The 20,547-nt window shown below is 45.4% G+C and overlaps 1 protein-coding gene across 3 annotated transcripts; it reads left to right on the forward strand.

Moving 5' to 3' along the window:
- On the forward strand, positions 1 to 10,162 carry TXNDC9 (thioredoxin domain containing 9). 3 transcript variants are annotated; one of them, XM_037898403.2, is made up of 5 exons: positions 1 to 231; positions 2,093 to 2,311; positions 4,654 to 4,772; positions 5,708 to 5,962; positions 8,313 to 10,162. In XM_037898403.2, the coding sequence occupies exons 2-5, from the start codon at positions 2,111 to 2,113 to the stop codon at positions 8,428 to 8,430; spliced, it is 693 nt and encodes a 230-aa protein (XP_037754331.1). In that variant the 5' UTR covers positions 1 to 231; positions 2,093 to 2,110; the 3' UTR covers positions 8,431 to 10,162. The 3 variants fall into 3 exon arrangements, with proteins under 3 accessions (XP_037754331.1, XP_037754341.1, XP_043393074.1); XM_037898413.2 differs by having other exon boundaries at positions 125 to 243; XM_043537139.1 differs by having other exon boundaries at positions 168 to 306.
- Positions 10,163 to 20,547: the final 10,385 nt, after the last annotated feature.

The following is a 20,547-nucleotide window of genomic DNA, read 5'->3' on the forward strand; positions in this document are numbered from 1 at the left end:
GAGTGTGTCGCCTGTTGTCGCTGTTCACCCTCCAGCCAGAGGGGGCGCCGGCGGCAGCAGCGAGCGTCTGGCTCAGCGCTGGCGGGTCCCTCCTGCGCCCTTGTCTCGCGCCCTCTCCGTAGGCTGCCGTCGCGCTGGGTGCCGGCGTGAAGGCGCGTGCGCACTGTGGCCTCTCCCCTCACCACCATCCTCCCTGGTGTGAGGCGGGTCAACGACCGTCGGAGCCGCCAGGCACGAGCTGGGGTAGCGAGGCGCGCGGACAAGGGGAGCGGGCGCCGCCGCCGCCAGTCTTGCGGCGCGGGGACGGCGAGCGGCCCGTCCTGTCCGGCAGCGTTTCCCTTGTCGGCCCAGGGACCCGGCTGCGGGCTCCTGGCGGGGGGGCCTGGGATTGACACCGGCCGTTTGCCTGGGGCGGGGAGGGTTGGAGCCGGTGAATGTAGCTGTTGCAGCCGGCGCGAGCCGCGCATGCGTAATACGTCGTGTTTAGCTGCTGCATCCCTTGACCCCGGGTGTGGCACCTGGCCGGGCGGGGGCAGACTCAGCCGTGCCTCTGCCTGGCTCGGGGCCCTGTCGCCCTACAGCCACTCTGTGCTGGTGCCCCGCCCCGCGCCGCAATAGGCCGGAGTTGCGAGGGGTAGCAGCTGGAGGGGGCGTGCCTGTCACACGTTTAAAGAACAGGCGGACTTGTGGCACCTTAGAGGCTAACAAATTTATTCGATTCGATGTGTGTAATGACCCAGCCGCTCCCAGTCTCTGTTCAAACCCCAGTTATTGGTATCTTGTTTGCGTATTAATTCAAGCTCAGCAGTTTCTCATTGGAGTCTGTTTCTAAAGCTTTTCTGTTGCAAAATTGCCACCCGTCAGGCACCCACCTTGTCACCTCCTCTGGTGGGAAGTGGAGCTGCTGATGCTCGTTTTGGAACCTGCTCTCGGCCCCCATGGGCAGAGTGTTTCGGAAAAGCAGTTTCACTTCATTTTGCTAGGTGGAATCAAGCTGTATGGGGCGTAAGGCAGCCAGCTTATTTTGTAGCACAAATAGGTGGCTACTGGCTTGCAGGCTGTTCAGGTCCTGAGCTGAATGGTCTCGTTCTCGCCCTGCTGTGTAAGCCTGTTACAAAACCACCACACAGCACTACATAACTAGAAGTAAAGTAAATATGGAGCATTATGTGGGAAACTTAGTGAGTTCCTGCAGCTCTTTTTCCTCCTTATTCCTGATATGATGTATGTCCGAAATTCAACACAAGGAGGATCTTCTCAGAGAAAGATTGAGCCTATGCTTCTGCCCAGAGCAGTCAGTTTCTCACTCACATGACAGGTGGCAGATGCCTGTTCAGATCCCTTCTCATAGGGCAGAGGGGAGACTTGAACAAGGGCTCTCTCACATCCTGGGTGAGTATCCTAACCACTCTGCCAAAGATTATGAGGGAGATCCACCTCCCACTCTTCCCCGGGCTGTTTTGTGGCATTAGGCAGCCTCTTCACACACTTACCAGTTCAGGACCTATGGGTGAGAGAGATTCTCCTCTGCCTATCTCCCCTGGTTTGTGGATCCAGCTAGGCCTTAGGCATGAGATAGGTAGGTAGCCAGACACCTACAGGGAGGCAACAGTGTACATGGCCACAGGCAGAAACATATGTAGGGAACTTCCACCCTGAAAACTTAGTCACTGAGTGAGTTTAGGTACCTGCAGAGTTAGGCGGAAGTGAGGTGTTGGTGTTGTGGATCACAGTGATGCCTAAAACTGACACTGAAGTGCCCTTTGTGAACCTGAGCTTCCCTCTCCAAGCTGAATGTGCTATTTTAGCACCTGGCCTAGGGAGTCAGAGAATAGGATATGACTAGAATCTTTGTTCTCGTGTGTGTACGGTGTAAGTATTGTCTACAGAGTTGTAAATCCCCATGAAGAAAACAGCTGTCTGCATATTAGTTCCTAATGGGATAGGCACTGTCTCTCTTTTCTCCACCCCCAGTTTTGCTACACAGCACGCTATGGATAAGAGACTGGTCCAATCAGGATATGAACTAAAGGCCTAAAATAAGTATTGTTTTATGGTATTCATCTCTACTTTCATGTATTATATTTTGCAGCTATAAGGAGTGTATTGAATGTCCAGAAGAATGGCTGCTGATACTTCTGTTGAAATGTTTTCAAAAGTTCTGGAAAATCAAATGCTTCAGACTACTAAAGTAGTAGAAGAACAGCTGGATGCTGAGATTCAGAAATTGGACCAGATGGATGAAGATGAATTGGAACGCCTTAAAGAAAGGAGGCTTGAAGCACTAAAGAAATCCCAGCAGCAGAAACAAGTAATTTTCTGGCAGCGTTTTAGATTCTGAACGTCAAAGAATGCTTTATGCACTATAGCAAAGACCGCCATAGTTGATTCTGTTGGTGTTTGATAGAAAATCTGAGGGGTGGGTGGGTGTTGAATAGCAGTACACTTGCTGTGTGGGCTGAAATTTGGCATAGAATACAACAGGTCTAACACACTTAAATTTTTAGGCCTTGATTTAGAACAGTTTGGTTATATCAGAATTATAAATACGTGTATTTTTAAAAAAAATTCTGGATTAAGAGAAGGGTAAGCAAAAAACTGATATTTGGATTTGATTGTTAATATTCAGGTGATTGAGACCTCAGCTATTATTGACTGAAAACACCAGTAATGCACACATGCCAACAGACCTTAGGGATCCCCTTCCTCCAAACTTCTAAACATCTGAAGTCTTCTCGTGGTAGTATGTAAGTCCCTCCCTCTCTGTTTTTTGAGGCATTTTACAAAAGGAATGGTGCATGTCCTCTCCCAGCTCTTTAGAGGGCTGGTCACCTATCCTGCTTCTGCAAAGGGGCTTCTCACAATCCAGTAAGACTTTGGAATGTATATGAAGAAAACTTATTTCCTCATGACTTTTTGCATGGGCAGAAAATGATCCTACCTTGCTGTTGCAATCATCTCATTAAGCTACTGATCTTGATGTTTCCCAAAAATCCTTTACAAAATAGTTTGGGTTTCCTTAACAACTGGTGTGGAACTTGAGCTGCAAATAGGGAAGTCCTTTGGGTTTCCCTACCTAGTACAGTCAAGCCTCAAAAATTACGAAACTGGGCAGTGATATGAGGTGGAAAGAGGGCATTGCAGTTGTGAAGGGAACGGTAGTGGCCAATACCAGGTTTTGAGATGTAGATACAGCTGGATATCTGTCATTGTTAGACTGGAATGCTGAGGGATATGGAATCTTAATAGTTCTGACTCAAGGTAGACCTGAACATATTTTTTGATAACGTAACCTCTCTCTCCCTCTGTTGCTGATTTTCCTTGAACAGTTTAGTTTGTTGTTGACTCTATGTCTTCTTCTTTGTATTGATTAAATAAAATCAAAATAATTAGTCTATACTAGGCACCATGAGCATGGACAACATTCAGGATATTCATGACATCTTTTTAATTCAGTTCACTCCTTCCTAGGGTAACATGCTTTTTTTGCACTGGCATCTTGTTAAAATTGCTTTGTTTTAACTTTAAAAAATAAGCAACTTGAGATTTAGCTTTGGAAAAGCAAGTACTGCTTGTAAACATCTAGCTTACTCCATCCTTCTCCATTCAGTGCAAAGTAATTTTTACAATAAAGGGCTACACTTTCAAAATTGCAGGCACACATCTGCACACCTAATCATGCAATTACTGCAACTGCACATCCAATTATAACTTTTCCCTTATGAGATTGTAACTCTGTATTCAGTAAGTGTAAACAAGCATGCATTTTTGTGTGTATAATTGCGTGCATGTTGTTCTGGAAAACTGGCTTATGTTGGGGTATTTGGACTGAACCTAGATGTTGAAGAACTTTTTGTTTGTATACAATTGGCATTTTAAAGATTATCTAAATTCTTAATGTATCTGTTGTAAAGCCACCTCTGGTGACCTTTATAATGTTGAGATGCTAATGCATATTTCAGAAGTTTTACAAATGTATTGATCTGCATTTTCTATATAGGGACAACTGAAAGTAAATCAGTTTTAAAGTGTGCTGTGTCATGCTTTCAGTGATATTTTTTGTTTAATGATTATAGGTGCCATGCTTTGATTGTTTTTTTTTTTTTCAGTATACAATTACTTTAGGAAGAGGGCAGTCAGTATTGCAATTTTGAGGCTCCCAAAATTGTTGAAAGAACTTCGGGGTTTATATCCTCTCTTGAATACTGGTGCTTTAATCTATTTGTAGGAGGTTATACTATGGAAGTGTATCGTATTCTGTACAAGGACTGCAGCTCTCACCAAAGCAGTGACAACTTCTCCTCTTCTACCCCACAAAAAAATATTTGGGCAGGTTAACCCAGCAGCCATGTCCAGACCAGTGGTTTTTCATCCATTGTGCAGGGGGAGAAGAGGGAAAGGTAGTTTCTTTTCCTGTCTAGCTGCTATAGTTTGACTTCCAACTGTTTCCCAGTAAAACCCTCCTGGCCCTTCCCCTCTTTTTTTAAGGATTCTCATCTTTTATTTAAGCTTTCAGATGGCAGTCTTTTTTATTTAATAAAAACATTTTTATAACATGTCATGTTAGGGATTTCTCTAAAACTAATATTGTTCTCAGAATAGATTAAATACAATTAAGAAACACTGTACTAACTTTTTATTTTCTGATCATAGGAATGGCTCTCAAAAGGACATGGAGAATATAGAGAAATCCCAAGTGAGAGAGACTTTTTCCGAGAAGTCAAAGAGAGTAAAAATGTGGTTTGCCATTTCTATAAAGATACAACCTTCAGGTACAGTAAATACCTTATTTTAAAGAGACTCTTGTGATGCTAAGAATGTGTAAAAGTAAATAAACTATTCCAAAAGCAGCAAGTGGAACTGAATGTAAAGGTTTTAAAATCAACAGGTCTGTCAAATCTCACTGAGCTGGGGGCCTGCAATCAGTCATGTTTCTACTAAGACTAAATAAGCATCCTAAACTCTTAACATAGGACTTGTTTTAGAACACCATCTGATTATGTTGACCAGCTTGGTAAACTGATACCTGAAAATATTCTCTACAGTCTGTGGACAGGATTTCTAGGAGAGCATTTTGCTTCACATCATCGTAGTTGCTTAGCTTTGAGGCAGGCAGTTCATTAATATTGAGCTGAGCAGCTATGCTAGGAAACGGACTAGAGTAAGGGAACGTTTCTATTTTATTTCTATAAAATTCATTTTGAAATAATGGGTTTATTCCTAGAAAAGGGTCATTGGAAAACTTGGTAGCAGAGGAAAAAATTTGGTGTTGATTGTTAATCACTGAACAAATCTCACTAAATTGCTTCTTAAAAACGTGGGCCTGATCTTGTTCCTGCTGAAGTTCAATAGCAAAATTCCCAAATACTTCAGTGTGAGCAAGAACACACCCTAATGAAAGATGAGAGTGTTCTCTATGAACTGCTAGCAGCCAGAGGCTTCAAGGAAGGAATGTGTTATCCAAAGTTCCACAACCACAATGTCAAAGTAACTTATTTTGATAACCTTGAAATCCAGATAATGTAAGTTGAAGTTCTTGAATATTTTATTTTTCCCTAAATGTAAAACCAAAAGTAACAAGTTATGTCTGTAATGTTGATTCTTCAACTATGACCTTAATAATCAAGAATTCAGCACTGAAGTAGACTTAAATGATTTATGGCCTTTGTGATACCTAACTCATAAGTATTTGAATTTTTTTTCACAGATGCATGATATTAGACAAGCATTTGGCAGCACTTTCAAAAAAACACATTGAAACAAAATTCCTAAAATTAAATGCTGAAAAATCTCCATTCCTGTGTGAGAGATTAGGCATCAAAGTAATTCCCACTCTAGCACTAGTAAAAGATGGAAAAACGCAAGATTTTATTGTTGGCTTTACTGATCTTGGTAATACGGATGACTTCACCACAGAAACCTTAGAATGGAGATTAGGCTGTTCAGACATAATTAATTACAGGTAATTAATATATTTGGTTTTTAAAGTTAATGTGTGAGGGTTATATTTACAGATTCATTCTTTGCATAAAGGTTCTATTGATCTTGTTGACGTTTAATGTGCCCAAGACCAAAGTGAGCTAATAATCCAGCTGTTACAGCAATAAACTTTTGGCAAGGAAAACCAAGGGAAGTGCCTCTTGAGAAAGTATTGGGAAAACTTTTTTTTTTTTTTTCCTCAAGAGTAGTGAAAACAAAGCTCTGCTCTTTGGGCTTTAGGATAATCAGTTCCCACCCACTCTCTTTACAGCTGCTTCTTCATGAGTCAGCTGAAGGCCCAGCCTTTCCTCCCGAACTAATTCAGTCTTTACAGGATATCTTCACATTTGCACTGTTCATCTGGGTATGGGGCATGTGCCTGTCCAAGGTGATAGCAAAATGTAGTTTAAATACAATTTGACTTTAAAAAGTCTCTTACTGAAAAAAGTGCAAATGATTTCTATTATGTTGCATTTGCAAAGAACTGTCACATAGCCTTGTGTCTTTTGTGATCATTAATGGAAAAACATGGATAGTAAAAACCAGGGGTAGAGTTTGGATATTGTAGAATCTGCAATCTGAATTTACTGATTTATGTGGTTAAAAGGTAAACCTTGATAATGTACCTTCTTTTGCTTTTAATATTCTTGACTTTTTTTAAAGCCAAGTTATTAAAAATAGGGAAGGTTTTCCATTAAACTCATCTGCTTTTATTTGAATGTTAAATCTCCAAATTGTAGAACGTATTCTCATTCCAAACGGGGTGCTTCTTTCTTAAAGTAGAATGAGAACAGTATATTGTAGTCTCATGGGAGCTAAGCGATAGTTAACACACTCCTAGTCTAAGTATTGCATTTTTCAGTGCCTTTATAGAACTCTGTTTTCATTTGGGCACTTCGTTATTCTGTAAGAGTGTCTGGGGGAACATCCGCTTCCTCTTTCCTTTTCCCTTTCTTCCACACCAGTAGCAAGCAAGCAGAGAGGGGGTGGCCAAAGAGAATATACTAGTAGGATCCAACAAATGAGGAACAAGTGGACTTGCTGGATTGTAACTTATATGGGAAAACCTATTTTGTGAATGGTATAGGGTCTTGAATCTAGTAAATATTGATGGGCTGGCCCATTCCTCATGGGGTAAAACTTGGAGGAGGGGATGAGGTGGGAGGAAACCTGTATTAAGTTCTCCTTACAGAGTTTCTCCCATCTAGGTCTATTAGCCCTCCCTCTGTAAAATGAGCCACAAACCCTGCAGATAACTAGGGGTACACTGTAGGCTACAGCCATCTGCATGGAGCAGAGGTGGGCAAACTACGGCCCATGAGCCACATCCGGCCCCGGGGACCGTCCTGCCCAGCCCTTGAGCTCCCAGCCGGGGAGGCTAGCCCCTGGCTGCTCCCCCACTGTCCCTCCTCCCCCACAGCTACGCTGCCACGCGGGCAGCACTCTGGGCAGTGGGGCTGCGCGCTCCTGCAAGGCAGTGTGTCTGGCTCCGGACAAGCGGCGCGGCTGCCAGACATACTGCTCTGAGCAGCATGGTAAGGGGGGCGGGGGTTGGTTAAGGGGTAGGGGGTCCCGGAGGGCAGTCAGGGAAGAGGGGGCGAAGGTTCTGGGGGGGTGGGTGTGGTCAGGGGATGGGGAGCAGAGGGGGTTGGATAGGCGTGGGAGTCCTGGGGTGGCTGTCAGGGGGTGGGGGTGTGGATAGGGGTCAGGGCAGTCGGGGGGCGGGGGTTGGATAGGGGGCGGGGTTCTGGGGGAGCAGTTAGGGGTGGGGGATCTCGGGAGGGGGCGTTCAGGGGACAAGGAGCAGGGTGGGTTGGATGGGTCGGGGATTCTGAGGCGGGCAGTCAGGGGGCGGGAAGTGGGAGGGGTCGGATAGGTGGCAGGGCCAGGCTGTTCGGGGCAGTACAGCCTTTTCTACCCGGCCCTCCATACAGTTTTGCAACCCTGATTTGGCCCTCGGGCCAAAAAGTTTGCCCATCCCTAGTGTGGAGGCTCTGTATGTCTGCACTACTCTGGAATCCTAGTCTCCTATGTCCTGCTCTCTGGGCTCCCGACTAGCTCTCCTCAAGAACCTTGCTTTAGGGGAGGCAGCTGCATAAGCAAGATAGTACAACCTTGCTGTCTTAGTGTTACTTTCTCTGTCAATCTCTGGGTTTAGTGTGGAGGGGGAGATTAAGGGTATAGAAAGAACATGCTCCTCCTACCCACTATTGATCCCAACCCCTTTTTCTTTAAACAGATTTGTCGAACTAGCAGCTTCTCCGGGTCTGTGCTGCTGTCAATATTTTTTTTTACCTTTTCACTTTAAACAGCAAAATTTTATTTCTTTCTAGTGGAAACTTGATGGACCCACCTTTTCAGAGCCAAAAGAAATTTGGAACCAGTGTCACAAAGCTGGACAAGAAAACCATCAGAGGAAAAAAATATGATTCAGATTCTGATGATGACTAAAAGCTCAGCTATAAATCTTTGTATATCATTTTTTGTTTAAGCTTGGTACATTTCTAGGAATGTTTTTATAAAGTCTATTGATTTCAGTATGTTTGCACATAGTACTCCATTTTTCTGTACAATTTTATAAACTGATTCACATTCGAAGAAATTCCAGCTATTTGTTTGTCTTTGGAAGTAGGTTGAAAATCTGAGCCCCTTTGAACCAGGTATCATCTGGGAACTGACCATAAATTTAATCTGTTATTTCAAATCATTTCCATAATCTACATCTCCGTATTTTATACCATTTATCATATTTTCAATAAAGGAAACTTAAAGAGGCAAGAATTGCAAATAACTGTTACCAGAATAGTGCGTCTTAAAGCATTGCTTTATCTTATAGTGCCCTAGTGTAGCATTGACTAACTTAACTACATTGGACTATAAATTGTAAAACAGTCTTAGCGTTTGTAAATTTTCAAGTCGACTGTCAAAAGAAATTCCCATTTACCAAGTAGGTACACCGCATGTTGCAGCTGAGCCAGCATGTAATAGCACACAACAACAAGTGTACTGAAAACACCTTGCTTGCAGGGTTATGTAATATAAATTCTGTGGTTGTGAATTTTAGAGCAGATGCTTGTACAAGAGATTAGGCAGGATAAGAACATCAGAAGGGACAATGTTTGTTTTTAAATTTGAGGCAGTACATTATATTTTATTGCACTGTTGCTCTTCAGTAATAGATAAGGCCTTATCTGAATCGCGAGATGATCTTCAAATAATTGCGGCCGAGTTACAGACAAGACATGGAAAATTGCAGAAAAGTAGTAATGGACCTTTTTTAATAGCGGTAATTTGGAAAAGCTAGAGTAGACCTATTTGCTGGAACAATATAAACACTCAATTATTATATATGCCTGCAAATTTTGCACCTATATTAGATTCATTTAAAAAAAAAAAAAAGGTAACCAGTACAATATAAAATTCAGAAGACTAAAAGTCTTAACACAACTGCAGAAATCAAGTCATCACTTTAGCCATTTACATATTACAGGCATTGAGTGTTAGAGCAGAACGCCCTGCTACAGTGGTCTCCTTCATGCCTTGTCTGCTTTGTGAAGACTTGTCCATACCGAGATACTATACACTCAGCATCCACAGAATTAGGCAAGATCAATAGTGATTGCTTTGCTGTCTCTGCTAACTCTGGAAAACACTGTAGAACTGAAGATCATTTAATGTATTAATGGGGGGAAAAGTATGTGTTGCAAACCTCAAATGTTTGCAAAATTGTGGACTGTGCAAAGTAAGCTAATTTAAAACAAAATTGCAGTGGAAGCCTAATACTCGAAAGCTGCAGTTTCCACAATAGCGCAAGTGAAGTAGGATTTTAGTAATAGATGTATTTTTTCAGAAGAGGTCGCTCTCTCATTGAAGCTCTGAGGCTAGCATGGAGTTCAGTTTATCTAGCTGAAGAGTGGATGGGTTTCTTCTTCAGTTTTTATAAACACTAGTTTTTAATTGCAGAGCAATGCAGTCCTCTTGGGGAATAAGCGTATGGCACTTTCAGCTCCTTTTTGGCCTAACAAGCAAGGTGAAGACTGGAAATCTAATAAGTCTCACAGCTTAGTAGTGAAGAAGACTTGCCAATGGGCCAGCCCAGCAATATATTTCTCTCAAGTCTGTAAATCTCAATTATATTTTGTTTCAATTCATGTACATTGAAATAAAGTTACTTGAATTCGGATGCTGATGGTGGTTGTTCCTTCTAAAAGTAGTTTAGCGTGACTGTAATGCTTTTTACACATGGAGCTGTCAGCAAGACACACATTTTAAGTTTCTTGACTTTTTAAGAGAGCAGATGCTAGTTAAAATTTTAGCTTAACAGCAGGGGAACAGTTATCTTGTTGCAATAACAATAAACCCACTTCAGACTAATGCAAGTACTAGATATTCATGTCTCTGTTGGGGGGAGAGAAGTGCCAAAACAGGTTTTTCCATGCATTAAAATCTCATATCAGTACACAGTGTTTTGTGGTGTGATCTCAAAGTATAGTTGCAGTAATCATCCTGTTCTTACATCCAGTTTTGCTGAAATAGATGAATGAATGTAATAGTTCACTAGTCGTTTCATATGCCACAACAATAATCAAACATCTGTATGCTGAGTTCTGCTTGCTTTGAGCAGACTGGGAAAACATGTAACTATTAGCCATCACCCCAAACACTATATCCTCTGTACAGGCCTTAGGAAAAGTAAAACTATTGCCATTGTTGAAATCTTGGCATTTATGGTTATTTATTCAGTTTGTCTCACTTTCAGACTATCATAGTCTCGTTACAATATGCACATTAGTTTGAATCTGATATGCAATTATGTATTTTAGGTGTACACCTTCAGGACTGTGCTTCCTGTATGTTCCTTCTTAAAATACAGACTAAAACTGGTAAACAAAACCAAAAGTAGGCTAGCCCATTTTGTAAGATGCATGTGATTTCATCCCCTTAAAGAAGTACTCTGAGTAAACATGGAATTTAAGGTCTGTTTCAAACAATGGTGCTAGAGGGCTTATTCCTTTACCCTCCCACTTTCCTGGTTCTCACGTGAACAGAGAGCAACAATACACAAAGTCCAAAGATGCAAACAATTTGATGTTTATTGGGGTGAACTTCCAGCAAGCTTAAATCCAAGTTCCTTTACCCTTATTTTCGAATCCCAACGTAGTTCCTGTTTGCCCTTAATTTATATAGTAATATTCTCAACTATAACTTAACCAATCATTTTGCTGAAATTTACCTAACCAATCCTAACATATTGTAACATGATTAGCTAACCAATTATATCCCACGACCTTAATTAGTTTACACCCAGCAAAATTAATTATACAGGAGACAGAAACCATCAGAACCAGACAGAGACCATGCAAATAAACAATAGCAAAGTGGGAACTATAATGACAAAACAGTAGAGATTTGAGGATTTTACAAGTACACCTCTACCCCAATATAATGTGGTCCGCGGGAGACAAATCTCACCGCGTTATAGGTGAGACTGCATTATAGCAAACTTGCTTTGGACCCCCCCCCGGTTCCTTCTTCCCTGACCCTAATCACCCCCAGGACCCTGCCCAACCCCCCTGCTCCCTGTCCCCTGACTGCTCCAACCCCTATCCACACTAGGCACTCACCGGCAGCGGTGGTAAGCGGAGCAATACAGCCCTAGCCCGCTCCACTCCACCAGCTCTCAGCTGCAGTGCTCCGCTTCCTGCCGGAGGTGAGTGCGGGGAGGTTGGGGAAAGGACGCCCTCCGCACTCACCGGCGGCAGAAAGCAGAGTAACATGACCCCAGCCCACACTGTTTTCCTTGCCCCGGCCCCAGCTGTGTCGCTGGGAGGAGGCGGGGGGGTTGGGGAAAGGTCCCGCACTCACCTGCGGCGGGAAGTGGAGCGCCACGGCTGGGAGCTGGCGGAGTGGAGCAGGCTGGGGCTGGGCTGCTCCACTTCTGCCGCTGAGTGTGGGGGGATCCCTTCTCCCAAGTCCCCTCCCCCGAGAGACATGGCCGGGGCAAGGGAAGTGGAGCGGGCTGCTCCCGGCCCCCTGCTAATCCCCCGGGCCACTCTGGGACTGTGGGGCCCCCAAAAGTGCCCCCCGACAGCTCCTGCCTCCCAGACTTGGGGAAGGGGGAGCCCCTGACCGCCCCCAACACCCTCTGCCCCTTATCCAACTCCTCAGCCCCAGCCCGGCCCGGCACCCTTAACACGCTGCTCAGAACAGCGTGTCGGAGCTTTACCGCAACGTATGCGAACTCGCGTTATATTGGTCGTGTTATGTCGGGGTAGACGTGTACATCTATAAAGACATAAGGATTTCCCAACTATATCTATTGATAAGTGAGTTCTTACCAAACAGAAAACAATCAAACTAAATTTCCTTTTACATCTTCTAAGCTCTTCCCTTTAGCTGGAGGTGATCGATTGGATCACCTTTCTAACAGCCCTAGATTGCCTTATTTCAATATGACTGGTTTGAAATGTGTGAGGTCGTGACCGTGTGCTTTCCAGCTTATGGTTGCTCCCACTGCTTAGCCAAAGACCTTAGCTTAAGAACAGGGCCTCAGACCATCACAGTGAGAGAAGGCCCTTACACAGGCAGACAGTGATTTTGATTCTTTCTTTTATACCTCTATAACTAGCTAAATGATAAACATATACCTAAATCTTAAAGTATAGGCCTTTACAGACAGACCTGAATGTCTATATCCTAACATTCCTCCCCAGGTATCCCTGGAAAAGCATAGGACATACGGCGACACACTTCCTGATAGGGCCAGGCATCAATGTGGAAGGTGTTGATATTCCATCTGTCCCACTGCCCCTTGTGTAGTACTGTGCCCTGCACCTTCTCTCAAAAGGGCATACCACACCTATTCCAATTAGTGTTCCAGACTTCCCATTACAGAGGGCCCGAGAAGGTTGGGTCTGGGTTGTCTAGTACACTGCTGGGGAGGGCTTACTACATTACTTAAAGGTTATAATTAGTGGCTGTTCTCTAGGGGGTTGTGCCTCCCTTGATCATTTCCATATGCAACATAACACAAATACAGTTAACAAAACACCAGCTGCTATGATAATCTACAACACCACCAAGAGTCCTGACGACTGCAGTATGGTCCAACAGCTTGGCCACCACCAAAAACACTGCTTCGCCTGCTTTGATAGGGTTAAAATTTTGTCAGCACCATCCTGTAGTGTGTATTGTAAGTGTGTCCAACTGTTGGCACTTGCAGCAAGTTGCTCTTGTAATCTTTGTGTACTCTTGTCCATGTTGTGGGTCCATTGAATATCCACAGTGAAATCTGGTATTGTCCAAACCAATTCAACTACTTGGTATGGCATGGGGTAGTAGGTGCTGGTTCAATTGTTTAAGTCCACTGATCCTTTGGTGCACCATAGTCCAGGTGGCAGTGTATAGAAGTTCATAATTTGGTCATATACTGGAAGGATTTTGCCACCTAGTGTTATATTGCAGGACTGCATACATTCCCAACAGAATACACCGTACTTCATATTCATTATCTTTAAATGCCCCCCTTTTGCAATAGGCCTTTGATCCTGCTCCTCCATAATCATAGGAGAGGGGCACATCCATATTCCTCCTCTAGATATACAACTGCTTAATGTGATGACAGTCCAATTTACCCCATTCCACCCCCCACCCCCCATTTTCTAGTGGCTCCCAACTTGCTCCCCCTTCCCTAGTTACTCCCATAGGGTTCAAGGGGACCACCTTATTTGCATTTCCTTCCCATGGTATCATAGTAACAATTACACAAGAACTGTCCCCACAAGTTGGGGATGTCATTTTCCAGGTAGATGGGTATGTCTTTGCAATTGTGGATAAATATGGGCTAGGCTCCCAATTTAATACTGAAGGCCATTGTTCTGACCAAGCATCTCTTATAATATCCACTATTAACTGAGCATTATGAATACCTACACACGCTTCTCCCCACGTTAATCTCCTGAAGCCATCCCTCACCCATGTCACCAGGTCCCCTGCCCAATGAGTTAATTGCAAGTTTACCTTTCCTGCTGTCTTCCACCCTGTGGCAATTGCCGACAGTTGCTGTGACATTAATTCATTAATTTGTTGTTAAAATCTCGCATTTTGGCTTACTAATTGTTTGGTTACCCACTCGTCCCCCAGATTCCATGTACCCAGCATAGTGTTCCCCGCTGCCCACGATCCCCTTTCCAGCAACGATTCCAGGTGTGTCCCCTCACCCACCAATTGAATTGTTGTTTCAATCCTTTTAGGTACATACTACAATTAGGATGGATTTGGTCCACCCACCATTCCTTGGGGAATCCAACCCCTGGAATAGAGTGAAAGGACACGTTAAAAAGTGCTGGCTGCACCTGCTCCCACAATGGCTCCCATATATTTTCTCATCGGGGAATATTCTCGGCTCTAGGCTGTGGCCACTTTAAATTTGGATTCTTCTAACTTGGCATCCATATCACCTGTAGACTTACATTCTGTAAAATGGTTAACTCATCATACCGCCAGCGTCCCAAAGGGGATTTTACACCCAATGTAATATGTACATAACAATCACACCTTCGGGGATTATTTTCCATGGAAGTACCATTGTGGTTACATATGGTAACATCACACCCTAAATGTGGGGCCCTATTTTCCCAAGAGGGTTCATTTGCTCCAGGAGACCAGAGGGTTATATTCTTTGGACCCTCTGTAACAAACCACATAGCTGGGTAACTGTGTTTTCCACTATCATTAACCATGGCAGCACCCAGGGAGTACCATGCGATATTTCCTGATAAATTTGATATTCTCCACTGTGTTGGGATTCCCCCATCTAATCCATAAACCATATACCGACACTGCCAAATTCCTGTTGGTGTATTAGTGGAACATCTTTCTGTGGGGAGATTATCCTAGCCCTGGTCTACACTGGGGTGGGGGAGGGAATCAATCTAAGTTATGCAACTTCAGCTACGTGAATAACTTCACCGCGGTGAGTGGATTGCTGACGCTCCCCTGTTGACCCCACCTTTGTCTCTCGTGGCGGTGGAATACAGCAGTTGATGGGAGAGTGCGCGGGGATCGATCGCTGCATGCCGATCCGGTGGGTAGTGTAGACATACCCATAGTCTTCATTAGCTTTATTACCAAAGGTTGCATGTGTAGCCATCATGTGTTTCCTCCTTTTGACACTTCACATTGTGGGAGCTGAACAGAATTTGTAAATGTGACAATTGTGATTAGCACTAGTAATTGTTCCATCCAGTGCCAGGGAATTTTCATTCTTTTCTCCTTTTTGAATTAACCTGTAATACACACATAACAAAATTTACACATCCTTTCCCAATACCCTGTTTGTACCTTTTTATTTGCATGCAGTGAACCCACTCCTGTCCTCCATTCTCTGTACCCAATAATAGCAGACTGGGCCCTTTTCAAGGACAAAATAGAGGCCCTTCCATTTAGGAGCTAGGAATGGATGGTGTTGACCTGGAATCTTGTACATCACTAGATCTCCCACTGTGGGTAGATCATGCTCCCCGGGCAGGTCATACCAGGCTTGCTGCTCCTTGCTGCTCCTTGCTCGTCTTGCCAGGTCACTGCCTGCTGTACTTGTTTTACATGGTCAATTAGAGTTAAAATCCATTCTTGTGTTAAGCTGTGTGTAGTGACTTCCCCAGGTACTGGGGTAAGTAGATTTTCCCACCGTTCCCTGGGCCTTCCCATGAGAGCCTCATATGGAGAAAATTCCGTGCCCTTTGATACTCGGGCCCTTATTCTCATTAAGACAAAGGGCAGTAACTGTGACAGTCCAAACAATGTTCCAGATGTGATTTTAAATTAGCTGCCATTCCTGGCCAACAGCACAACTTTTTTAAAGTTCCCAGTGCCTCCTCAAACCTGGGGTGTCCCCCTCACAAGCTCCCATGCTTAAGAAAGCCATCCAGCTTCCCTGAGGGCACAGCCTTACTGGTCCCTCAGCTGTTAAGACACACCAAATCCCTTCCATTAGTTCCACCTTTGACACATTCCTGTCCCCAAGATTCATGATGCCTTCCAGTCCTGGGTCAGATTCTTGCAACTCTCGAATTCGCCCTCCCCTATCTGTATCCACCCCGCTTCTTGTTAACGCTGCTACAGGCACTCTCTCTTCTGGCTCCCAGGGCCATGGGGGTGCCTCTGTTGCAGCCCGCTTGGCCTCTACATTGGCCAGATTATTTCCTTTGCTTAGGGGTCCTGTTTTCTTGTGTGCCTTTTCCTTTACCACATTGATCCGTGTAAAATAGTGACTGAGCTCCTCCACTCGCTTCCACCAGGTAGCATGCTTGATTGTGGAGCCATCTGTTGCCCTGAAATGATTATTCGCCCACCATCACAGCATTAATGTGACCCTACGAAATACATAATCTGAATCTACCACCACCCAACATTCTGGCTCAAATTTGATATCCACTTCGTTTAACGCTGTTAACAAGGCAGCCAGTTCTGCCTCCTGAGCTGACTTTGCTTCTAGTAAGAAGCCAGTGGTGCTGACTGTCTCATTTCCTCCGATTCCCACAACAGCTAAGCCTGCACTTTTCCGTCCCCCCGATACCTACAACTTCCATCCAAAAACCATATCTGTGTCCCCACCTTTACCTGATGTCCACCTTTACCGAAACACCTGATGTTGCATTTTACGTGGGCTGGCTTCACATTGGTGTGGGGTGCCAGCCAGATGTAATCCAGCGACCCAGACTATAGGTTCCTTTAACACTTCTGCTTGAATGTTTTCTGCTTGTAGAGCCAGCAACCATTTGGCAATACACTGCCCACTTACTTGTCCCTGTAAGATTGTGTGCATGTTTAACAGCCGCAGGGGGTCATGAGATCGAACTATTACTTTCTGCATTCCCATGAGGTATTTTAATTTCGTTATCCCCCAGGTATTTGAATTTCCCTATCTCCCCCCCCACAGTAGCACCTTTTCACACCTTCCACACTTCAGTTCCACAGCACTCAAAAGTCGAGAGGCAAAGGCCTCAGGTCGGTCCTTTGCTCCATACTCCTGTGTTAACGTACAACCAATGGTAGTGTCCAATACCAAAGGGTACAGATAAAAGAGTTTCTCCCCATCCAGGGAGGCCAGCACTGGAGCACTGGCAAGGTTTTCCTTTAGCACTCTCACGGCCTCAGTCCACTCTTTTCTGACCACTCCCAAGTTGAGGCTCGGGTTAAGTCAAATAGAGGCTGGACTATTTCTGCATAATTGGCCACAAAATCCCTGCAAAATCCAGTTAGACCCAGAAAACTTTGCAAGCTTTTAACATCTGTAGGCAGTGGCAGGGACTGGATCAATTGAACCCGTCCCTTATCGATTTCCCTTCCCATCTGGGACACTTTCACTCCTAAGTAGGTCACGCTTGTCTGTCCCATCTGAGCCTTTTTCCCATTGACCTTCAGCCCTGCTCTTGCCAAAGCTTGCCGGACCTGCTCGGTTAGTTTCCTGTCTTCCTCCTCTGTCTCTGACATTAGCAACAGGTCGTCTACATATTGTATGCACCTTGCTAAATCCACCCCCCTCCAGAGCCTGTCTCATGTATCTGTGAAAAATTGCAGGGGAGTCCCGATATCCCTGGGGTAGGACTGTCCAGCAGAATTGTCTGCCCTCCCATGTGAATGCAGTTTTATACTGACATGAGATAGCTAGGTTTCAGAGTAGCAGCTGTGTTAGTCTGTATTCGCAAAAAGAAAAGGAGGACTTGTGGCACCTTAGAGACTAACCAATTTCACTTCATCGGATGCATGCTGTAGCTCACAAAAGCTTATGCTCAAATAAATTGGTTAGCTCTAAGGTGCCACAAGTCCTCCTGTTCTTTTTGAGATAGCTAGTGGCAGAGACCAAAACTCATTAGCTATGTCCAAAACAGTGAAAATTCGGAATTGGGGTCCAATACGGGCTAGCATTTCAGGGTACGCTGCCACTACTGAGGCTGGGGAATTGGCCAGAGCATTTAGTGCCCTGTAATCCACAGTGAGGCGCCAGGCACCATTTGGCTTTCTCACGGGCCACTCAGCAGCATTACAAGGGGACGCAATGGCTCTCATCAGTCTCCTCTGTTCCAATTCCCCAATAGTTGCCCCCACCTCTGCCAATGCCTCCCGAGGAATAGGATATTGTTTCTGTGGGGGAGGGTCCCTTCCCTCCAGCAGTACCTCCATGCTGCCCCTACCACAATCCAGGTTATCTTTAGCCCGCACAGGACTGTGTTCCCACCCAGCCGGGGATGGTGGGAGGGCATGTGCCGCTTTAATGGTCATAGTGGCTATCCCCACAGGAATGGTATAGTCCTGACCGTCCTGCGTCTGCCCCAGTAAACACACCCAACTGGCTAAATCCAGTACAAATCCCAGTTTGTGTAAATCTCCTGCCCCCAACAGATTAAGCACATCATTACAACCCCACATAATCTCCCCTTCCCCCCAGATTCCTTTGATCTGTCCCCGCCTCAGGGTTAACCGTGTCTCCCCTCCCATTGCCCCTACAATTGTCACAGTTCCTTCTGAGGGCCTCCCCTACCCCCATGTGGTTAAACTGATGGCTGCTCCAGTGTCTATCAAAAAATTCCTCATGGAACTCCCTTCAATTGCCCCCTGGACATGGGGCGACCAGATGCGTCCTGTCCTAAACTGAGAACATGGACAGGATGCCTCCCAGGGCACCCCTATATCGCAGCACCCACCTCTGTCGCTTCCAATGGTCAGGGCCAGATTAACTTTTTGTGGGCCCAGCTCCAAACATATTTGTGGGCTCCCCTGGGGAATGATTATAAAAGGGGCTGGGGGCAAAAGCACAGTGGGGCGGGAGCTAGGGATGGTCCCTGGAGCATGGGAGGGGCCAGGGGTACCCTGCCCACATAGAGCAGGTACCTACCTTCTCCCTGGTTCTAACCCATTCTCTTCATCTCTCTCTGCACTGAGCTGCCTTTCCTCCAGTGTGACAAAGTGGGAATGTTCTTAATGTTTTCTCTGAATACTGTGTGGGTGCCTCAGTTTCCCTTATGAATTTCTTAAGTATCTAGGTGGTGGGATAAAGGTGTGTGATTGTTGCAGAGCCCTGGGAAGGTGTGATGCTTTCTGCACAGTGTATGGCTGCCACCCAGTCTCCTGGCAACTGATGGTCTGGGCCTCTCCCCTGCAAGGTGCCAACTGAAGGTGTTGGAAAAGAGAGATCAGGTGGCCTCCTGCCCTGGGAAAGAGACAAAGGACAGAGGAGGGGCTGGAGGGGGTTGCAGTTTGGAGCTGGCTGCGGAAACGGAGGGAGGTCCAGCACTGGTGTCTGGGCTCCCTACCCCACAAGACGTACCCGACTGAGGGGTCCTGTTTTCCATACCGATAAGCTCTGCTTTGACTGTGTTCCTGTCGTCTAATAAACCTTCTGTTTTACTCGCTGGCTGAGAGTCACAGTGAATCGCAGGAAGTGGGGGGTGCAGGACCCTGACTCCCCCACACTCAGTGACATCCAGCAGCAGCAGGACAGGTTCTCTTCCAGCCCTCTGGGGTGGGTGTTGGGAGTGGGAGGAGCGGAGGCTAATGTGGTTACTCCTATAATCGGACTTTTAGTTTCCAGTCAGCACTGCTAACTGGACACCCAGGTCCCATTTTCTACTGGAGTTTCCAGTCTAAAACTGGATACCTGGAAACAGGGGTGCCAGAAAAGCCTGAGCTGGGGAGGAGGGGCAAGCAATCATTTTTAAAAGTGAGAGGGCTAAGCTTTAAGCAGTGGGAAGCAAGGGGTGGGGAGGCTAGGGAGTGGAGAGGAGCTAATGGGCAGGGCCATGTCTTCTGTACTGCTACCCAGGTAGGTTGGAGACTGTGGGGATCAGCTGACACAGTATCCCCAGCCCAGGTGATGTGACAGCCAGTGGTGGATTGAGAGTTAGTGGGGCCCCCCGGCTCTGTGCTCAGCTTCATTTTTGGGGCCTCCCCTTGGGACCCAGCCAAGAAAAAGAACATGGGAGTGACCCATGTAGCAGAAGACACAATGAAGATGACTGGATGTGGAAGCTGTGGTATGTACATGATCCTGGAGGGGGCACCTGGTAAGAGTTTTGTCTGCATGAAGTGCCGTCTGATAGAGCTGATGGAGGAAAAGATCCGAGGTTTGGAGATGCAGGTGGAAAGTCTGGTAGAGTTTAGGAAGGGGTTTGAGCAGATTATGGAGCAAAGACATGAGGTATCTGAAGGGAAAAGCTCAGACTTGCAGATGGAAGCAGGACTAGGGAATTCTGAGGGGAGACTGGGTGAGGAAAGTGGTCAGTGGAAGCATGTGACTAAAAGAACTAGGCAGAGGAAAAGACGGGCTAGTGAAGGAGAAATAGAGCTTAAGAATAGGTTTGCAGAGTTGGAAAATGAAGAAGGGGCTCAGCAGGTAGTCACTGAAGGTGACAGGGCAAGGAAGAAGAGAAGAGAGGTTAGTCCTATAGGAAAAGGGGAAGAGTTAATGGAGATTACACCAAATATGAGCCCCAGGAGGATACAGGATGGGTTAAAAAGGATTACAAGGGAGAATGGGAATGGAAAGAACTTGCAGCCAGAGGGAACAGG

The sequence above is a fragment of the Chelonia mydas genome, chromosome 1 (genome assembly GCF_015237465.2).
Source record: "Chelonia mydas isolate rCheMyd1 chromosome 1, rCheMyd1.pri.v2, whole genome shotgun sequence".
NCBI lineage: Eukaryota > Metazoa > Chordata > Testudines > Cheloniidae > Chelonia > Chelonia mydas.